The 8256-nt window shown below is 69.7% G+C and overlaps 1 protein-coding gene across 1 annotated transcript; it reads right to left on the reverse strand.

Moving 5' to 3' along the window:
* Positions 1 to 1098: 1098 nt before the first annotated feature.
* On the reverse strand, positions 1099 to 4643 carry ZBTB42 (zinc finger and BTB domain containing 42). The gene has a single exon (XM_037164291.2). It carries the CDS (start codon positions 4274 to 4276, stop codon positions 3014 to 3016), a length of 1263 nt encoding a protein of 420 aa, XP_037020186.2. The 5' UTR covers positions 4277 to 4643; the 3' UTR covers positions 1099 to 3013.
* Positions 4644 to 8256: the final 3613 nt, after the last annotated feature.

An 8256-nucleotide genomic window follows, 5' to 3' on the forward strand; every position in this document is an offset into this window, starting at 1 on the left:
GCTATGACAGGGGTGCCAGCTCAGCCAGGCAGCGGCCAGAATGCCTGACGTTGGGGGGAAGGAGCCCTGGGTTTGCCACCTGCTGGCTTGGGGACTGTGGACTGGAGCCAGGCCCTCCCTGCCTCAGTTTACCAGGCCACACAGGTCACATGGGCAGCGTCCAGGGAAGATGCCCAGAGGGTCACCCGGCCCGGGAATGGGGCTCCGGCAGCTGCTGAGTGTCAGTGCCGCAGGGCCAGGCCCCTGGGCCCCCTCCCCTCAAGGAGCTTCTCCACCGCCCTCGTCCCCGCTGGCTGGCTTGACGACAGCCTCCTCCCAGTTCGGAGAAGGCGGGGCTGAGTCAGGGCCCAACTGGGAGCCTGACGGGGGCTCTGTGCGGGGCAGGCTGGGAGTGCAGGCCCGACCTCCAGAAGCAAGGGCTGCCTTCGGGGTCAGGACTGGGGGCACCTCAGAGGTCGGTCCAAGAACCAATAGCCCTTTGGTGCCAGCTCAGCTTGATGACCTGTGAAGACCCCTAGGCAAGCACGAGCCCCCCAACCCTGCCTTTAAGTCCCCCACTAGAGGTCACTGTGGTCAGGGCTGGGCTTTGCACACACAGGAGGCCAGGTGCCCCTCTGCCTCGCTCAGGCCTCCCCGGGATGAGGCAGGCCCGCGGTGGAGGGGGCAGGGCAGCAGGCACGGTGCTCTCCACGCCTTGCCCACCTCTCCCCAAACCCAGGCCATGGGGGCCCCAGTCCAGTCCCACCCTGAGGGAGCCAGGGGGCACGTGAGGTACAGAAGGATGGTGGCACAGGGTGGGTGTGGGCGTGCGGGCAGACGGGCATGGCAGTTGGGGTGGTTTTCGGAAGGTGCCCCAGGGCCTGTGGCTCCTCAGCAAACCCCCCCCCCCAACCTCAGGGCCAGGAGCCACCAGGCCTCTGGACTGGCACTGACCTGCCTCCCTGGGAGAACTCAGGGTGGGTGGGACAACCTGGCGAAAGGGGGCACGCCAGCAGACTGCCCCAGCCCACTCCCGGTGGGGGGCGGCGGGGGGTGGCACCCGGGACAGCTCAGCCCCCCCAGCACACTTGGAGACACACACACTCTGGGCCCCAGGAATCATCCGGCACCTCCACCTGGGGCTTTATTAACCGCTGTCACCACAGACACAGGGGTGTGTGCAGACAAAACCTCCGGCCAAACCATCAGCTTGAAGGACTGTCCCCTGGGTCACCCGGAGCCGAAGTCCCCTGCCCCAAGCAGGAGGGCAGAGGGGAGGCAGGAGGCTGGGCCGAGGCCCCCACACGCAAGTTCCACCCGGATCTCGCTCGCACACACACCTTTGCCGCGTGCTCCCACTCGGCACCTCACGTACACGTACACATGTCACCTGGACTGTGTATATCATCAGACTAAAGAACTGTCTCACGGTGACACCTTAACACCACAGTGACCGCTCACAGAAGACAATGCCCCCAGTGTCGGTCGCCTGGGGCCGACTTCCCGCCCCAGGAAAGTCCATTTCTGCCCCGTGGAAACCCCTGGGAAAACCAGGCCCTGCCACGCGCACACGCACAGCGGCCTGGTCAGGCAGCACGTCCTGCTGGGGGCGCCCTTCCACTGGCCCCCGGAGGCGGGGAGCTGGGGGCAGCACCGTCAGAGGCAGGGGCCCCTTCATCCAGCCCCCTGCTGGAGGGCGGTCCGGGCCTCCGAGCCCTGGGCCTCAGGAGGGGCAGCCACACGCAGGGGCAGAGCACCTCCGGGATCCTGAGCCGGTCTGTCTGCCTGCCGGGAAGGCCCTCCACTCCACACCAGGGAGACAAATAAATACAACATCAAGTACCGTCAGGACAAGGGAAGACAATGTAAACCGGGCCGGACTCTGTCCTTGCCCCGAGTCTGGTCACAGCAGAAACGGCCCCTGGGGGTAGGGGTACCAGGGGCACCCGGGCCCTACCACCTGCAGGAGTCCCACAACCGGGGCTGCCACCCCTGCCACTACCGGAGGTTCTAGCAGCAAGGCTGCTCAGCAGGCTGGCAGGCTGGCAGGCAGGGCAGGGCGGCCCCAGCAAGACGCCAGTACAGTGCCCGCCATGTCCCAGCAGCTTCAGCCACCCAGGGCTGTGCATAGCAGTGGGGGCTGGGCCCTTGCTTGAGCCAGCCGCCCTCCTCTGCTCCACCCTGTGCCACCACAGTGGGCCTCGGGCACACCCTGCTGCGGGGAAGGGAAGCCCCTCTGAGCCCTGGGCCTGGTCGGAGGGCAGCCCCGGCCCCTGCTTTGGGAGCGAGCAGCAGCCCTGGGCACGGACCAGTGACCTGCAGGGCCAGTCCTGCTGAGGCCCAGCAGTGGCCACCCTGAGGAAGCTCAGAGGCGCCTGGACGCTGCGCCCAGGCAGGGAAGCGGCACGGCCCATTGCCCACGGGTCCGCCGCCATCGGCCGCCATCTGGCCGCCCTGGGAGGCTCGGCAACCAGAAAACTGTTCCCAAACTGTGACCTTCTGACTGCATTACAATGCAGCCAGGACCACGGGCCACCTGCCGCCACCGTGCCAGGGACTCCACAGCCACCCACTAGCTTCTGGACGGTTCTGCCCAGACATTCCCATGGGCCCTGTGCCCCGTGGCACCATCTCTGCCCTGATGGCCCCTGCTGAGCCCGGGCTCCTGCCCCAACTTCTGTGACCTGCACCCTTCACCGGGTGCAGCGAGGCCAGTGAGGTCCCCTGAACATGCCAGTGAGGTGGCCGGGGAAGCCCCCAGGGTAGGATAGGCTGTCCCACACTGAGGCGAGTGAGCCAAGCTCCGGGGACCTTGAGACAAACCCAGAACCGCCTGAAGAGGAAGACAGACTCAGTCAGGGCACAAGGTAGGGTTGGGGGGCAGGGCAGGGAGGAGGGCTGCAGAGTCCCTTTGAGTCCGAGGCCACCTTCCTGGGGGGCAGCGGGGCTCTTCCTGCCAGGCGGGTCCAGCCTCAGGGACCCCCTCCCGGCCGGCTCTGGGTCCCTCCCACCGCCACCCCGCGCGGCGCACGCGTCACACCAGGCCGCAGTGGAACTTGCGGACGTGGCGGTAGAGGTCCCCGGACTGTGTGAAGCGGCGCTCGCACCAGCGGCAGGCGTGCGGCTTCTCGCGGGTGTGCACCACGGCGTGGCGGCTCAGGTTGTGCGAATACTGGAAGCTCTTGCCGCACTGCACGCACGTGTAGGGCTTCTCGCCCGAGTGCGTGCGCTCGTGCCGCTTCAGCGTGTATGCGCAGGAGAAGGTCTTCCCGCAGAGCGGGCAGGTGGGCGCGGCGCCGTCGGGCGACAGCCGGGCCCGGGCCCCGTCGCGCTCTCGAAAGTGGGCGCTGAGGTGCAGCTGCAACACGCGGGCGCTGGGGAACAGCTTGCTGCACAGCGGGCACAGGCGGAGGCGGCGGCGGCCGCCGAGCGCCAGCTCGTCCGCGACGGCGCCCCGCGCTGCATCCAACGCCAGCTCCCGGCTGCCCACCCCACCGGCGGGCAGCGGCTCCAAGTCCCCGGCCGGGCGCGGCACCGCCGGAGCGCGGGGTGGCTGCAGGGGGCTGTGGGGGCTCAGAGGGTCCAGGCTGTCCTGTTCCGACAGTGAGTCCCGCTCGCCCTTCACTAGCGGCCGCACCCCGGGCTGCATCTGCCTGCACGGCGGTGTCCGAAGGCCGCAGGGAGGCGGGTGGACTGGCTCCCTCCTCCGCTCAGGCTTCAGCGACAAGTCCAGAGCCCCGTCCGGCTCTCCTGGGGCCTGGCAGGGGGGAGGCCCCCGTGCTCCTGGAGGGAGGGCAGCCTTGACCCCGGCCCCGGGCAGCCTGACCTTCTGGGCGGCCGGGCAGAGCTCGGGGGCCCAGGCGGGCAGGGGGCAGGGGCGCTGACTCGGCGGCTTGGCGCCAGCGGCGGGCGTTTCGGGAGGCGGCGCGCGGCCCTCCCCCCGGAGCTGGCCCTTGCAGACCTTGACGATGTCGTACATGTGCAGGTAGCTGGCGGCGGCCAGGACGTCCTCGACCGGCAGGCCGCGCAGGTCCAGGCGGCCCTCGTACATGAAGTCCAGCAGGCGGCCGAAAGCGGGCGCCGTGACGACGTCGCCGTTGAGCCGCACCGCGTCGCGGCTGCCCGCAGGCCGGTCCCTGTAGAAAAGATGGAAGTAGGCGCTGCACGCGGCCAGCACGGCGCGGTGGGCCTGGAAGCGCGCGTCGCCCACCAGCACGGTGCAGTCGCACAGGAAGCCGAGCTCGCGCTGCTGCCTCAGGCGGCGCAGCAGCCGCACGCCGTGCTCCGGGAACTCCATGCCGCCGCCGTCATCCCCTGGGCACAAACGGACGCCCCGGCCGCCGCTGCCCCGGAGGCCCGACGCGCCCGTCGCGGGTGCGGGCAGAGGGGCGCGGGGTGTCGCGTGTGATCGCCCACCCGGAGCCGCCCTGGGCACCTGCCCGGAACAAGAAAACTCGACCGAAAGTAAACAGAAGCCGCTCCGCCGCGGGGGCGGGTCTCGGGGCGCCGGCGGAGGGGGCACGAGCCGCGCGGACCTGCGCGCGTCCCCGCCGGGCGCCCCCGTCGGCTCCCGAGCCCCCGAATTTCGCTTTGCGGTGGCCGCCCGCCGCGTCCCCCGACGCCCGAGTCGCCGCCCTCGGTCCGCGCCTCCAGCTGCCGCCCGGCCCGCCAGATGCCGCCGCCGCCGCCGCCGCGGGACCCATTTATGGCAGCGCGGCCGCGGGGAGCGGGCCGGCGGGCGGGGCGGGCAGAGCCGGGCCCCCGCCCCCCGCGCTCACCTCCGCCGCCCCAGCTGCTCTCCGGCCGCCGCCCGCGCCGCGCGCCCTCCCCGGTGCGGCCCCGACGCGCGGAGCTGCGGGCAGCGCGCCCCGGCGGGGAGGGCGCGAGGACGGCGGGGCGCCGGGCGGGGCGCCCTCCAACTTGGCCGGCCCGGCGCCGCCTGCCGCTGGCCCCGCCCCGGAGGGAGCGAAACTCGGGGCGGGGGCCGGAGGGGGCGGGCCCAGCCGACTTCCCGGAGCGGCGGAACCGCTGAGGTCACGCTCGCCACCCCTTCCCCGTCCGCCCCGCCCGGCTGGGCCCCGCGTGCCGCCTGCTGGGGCGCCGCGGTGGGAGGGGGCTCTCTCGCGATACTTGCCGCCTCCGCCTCGGCGGCCCCCCCCACGGGGCTCCCACGGCGCCCGTCTGCTGAGGGACCCCTTCCGGGGACCGCTCGCCTCCCGGCCCGCGCTGCCGCAGTCCCCCGCGGGCGCAGTGGGGACCCTGGCTTCCCGCCACCTCTCGGGGAGCCGGCTCTGGGACGGAGGGGGTTGCTGTGGGGGGGGATCATAAAATTGGAAAAGACGACACTCCCTTTTCGCTGAACGCCACTGTTCACAGTTAATTTTGCTGGGACCCTCTTACAAACACGCACGTGGAGCCTCGACTTTGGAGTCCAGAACCGGGCAGGGACTGCCGCCCTCGGCGCGGGGGGCGGGGCGGGGCCAGCTCTGCGCTTGCAGAGTTGTGTGTGAGGCTGGGGCAGGTCCAGCAGACATGGCAGGGTGGGGGGACAAACGCCCCCAGAGCCCAGAGCAGGTGGGAAATCGTGCACGTGGGCGGCCAGTGGTGTGGGTGCAGGGGTTTCGCGGGCACCGGCGAAAGGAGAGGAGGCTGGTCCTGCTGGGGGAGGGGCCCGGAGAGACAGAGCTGATTTGGGGGAGGGGTCCCCACGGTGGGCAGCGGAATGTTTAGGAGGGCGTGATCGAAGGGGCCGTTCTGAGGGGGCAGCCTCGGGGCTCCGAGGACCACCGCCCCCCAGCAGTGCCCCAGTTCCATGCTGGGGTCATCGCGCCCTTTGGGTGGGGATGTTAGGAAAGGAGCCCACCACCACGTTGCGGGCAGGTGTCTGAACCCAGTTCGAATCCTGAAGTCTCTGAATCCCCAGCCCCCACCCCCTCACTTTCCCACATCCCCCATGGAGGGTGGGCTGGGAGGGTGGGGGAGGGGCTGAGTTATAAAGGGTGGGACCCCAGCTGGCAGGAGGAGTGGGGAGCCCTCCACCCATTGTCCTTGACACCCCAGATGAGGCAGAGATTCCTGTGACCTGGGGGGCAGCTGTCCTAGTCAAACGCCACAGGCTGGGGGCCTAAGCACCCCCCAACCCCCCTCACCCCCACCCCCGTTAGGGGCTACGCTCTGTGGGAAGACAAAGCACATTCTCACACTGAACAGCGATTCCTTGTCTGAAACTCAGATGGGCCCAGACGTCTTTCGTTCTCATTGCCTAAACCTGGCAACCAGGGCCTGGACCCGACTCCCATGTCACCTGCCAGCAAGACCCCCTGGTTCTGGCCATGCAGCTGGGGACCCTTCCTGAGCAGAGCTGGGCCAGCACTCAGCCCAGCCCCCTGCAAGGGACTGAATGCTGGTCCCTCGGAGTGAGCCCAGATAGGACCGTCCCCTCGGAGTCTGGCCTTCTCGGAGCCCTGGCCCTGGCCCTGCCCCGGGCGACCTTGGCTGTGACCCCTCACTTTCCCTGAACCTCAATCTCCTCGTAGGCCTTTCCTTCACTGCTCAGGCTCCTCCCAGGAGGCTTTTTCCTGGGTCCCCAGATTCCTGTCTGTAACAGTGGGCACCCGACAGTGGTCTTTCCCGGCCACCCAGCTAAAGGCCACCCCAAGCCCTTGTCCCCCTCCGGAGACCTTAGCCCTCTCTGGAGCTCTGTCTGCAGGGTGTGACGCAGCTCCTGGCACCAAGTGGGGCCTCAGTGCATCTCCTGAGTGGGGGGGGGCGGGTGGCTCCCGCTGCACCACAGGCCTCCAGGCCCTGAGCCCCAGGAGGCAGGGAGGGAAGGCCAGGCCTGTGTGTGGGGCTCTACCTGGAGAGGGGCCCCGGGGTGGGCAGAGCACCCTGCCCAGCTGGTGGACAGAACGTTCCTCGGGCACCTGGACAGAGGCTGCGGGGCCCAGAGAGGGGCCCGTGCAAACTAGGCTGCTGCCGGCAAGAGCTGGGGGTGGGCCTGGCAGGCTCGCCCAGGGAGGGGCGGCTGGTGGTGGAGGAACATCCTGTGAGTTACGTCCTCATGGTCCCAGGAGGGGCCATCCCAGGCAGCTCCACTGTGGCACTCTGGTCCCGGGCACCACTAGAGCCCTCGGGTCCCTCAACAGCCCAGGCAGGGCTCAGGCACTGGGATGACGGGAGGCGCCTCCCGGGTGCCGCAGGCCAGGCAGCCAGCTGGCCTGGGAGCTGCCCTGGGGTCCCGCCCAGCAGCTGCTGCGGAGACTAGGCAGCCCCGGGGCACCGGGCCACGAGTCCTGCCTGAGGGCCGGCAGCTGCAGAAGGTGACAGGGCTGGAGGGGCCTGAGCTCCCCGAGGGGCTGCAGTTTTGGCTGGAAACATCTGGCCCAGGGGCTCCCCTGCGGCTGCAGCGGCAGCACCAGCAGCCTCCAGCTGGCCGGCGACAGACTGGGCCCTCTCCTCCTCATTCCGTCTGCTGGGCGGGAGGGGGTGTCTTTGGGTGGCAGAGGGCTCTGCTTCCCCCCAGGAGGCCCGTGGAAGAGGGGCTGGCCCTGCCTGCAGGGGCACCACATCAGGGGGAGGCTCGTGCGGAGGCGCTGGCCACGGAGGGGTTGGGGCTCACGGTGGGTCCTGGCACCTGCAGGGTGCCAGCAGGAAGGGAGGCCTCCTGGTGAAGGGCCAGCAGCCAGTGGGCCAGAAGGTTGGGGCCACCTCAGGGCAGCCTCCCCGCCAACATTAGCAAGCCTGAGAGGCCTGGGGAGTTCGTCCCGGCATCTTCCAGGAGAGGGCGCCCTCCTGGCACCCCCCTGGCCACTGGCTGCCACCCCAGCCCATCATCTCCTCCTCTGCCGCTCCCTCACCTTCTCCAAAGCACCGTGGAACCCAGGAGGAGGGACGGGTGCGAAGCCTCTCCTGGGAGAACAGTGGGTTGGTGGGCTGTGCCCAGAGGGGCCTCAGGGACCCACATAGAAGATCTAGGCGGCAAGCCATGGACAGAGGTCAGACATTTGGAGGGTGACCCTTAGGTCGGGTGTCTGGTCCAGCCTGTTCGTTGGCCACAGAGGCAGGTACCACCTCTGGACACACAGTCAGAGCTGGGACAGCTGCCCTGGGGTGGGGTGGGGCCAGAGGGGCCCAGAGGAGAGACTGGAATTGGGAGTCCCCACCCCAGGAGCGTGCGCCCCTGAGCTGGGGAGAGTCCTTCCCTGCAGAGCCGCGGACCAAGCCTCAGTTTCCTCCATGGACGCTGTACAGAGGGCTTGGCTGGCCCGCACCTGCCTC

This window comes from Artibeus jamaicensis, unplaced genomic scaffold (genome assembly GCF_021234435.1).
Source record: "Artibeus jamaicensis isolate MK-2021 breed Jamaican fruit bat unplaced genomic scaffold, CSHL_Jam_final contig_444, whole genome shotgun sequence".
In the NCBI taxonomy this organism is placed as follows: domain Eukaryota; kingdom Metazoa; phylum Chordata; class Mammalia; order Chiroptera; family Phyllostomidae; genus Artibeus; species Artibeus jamaicensis.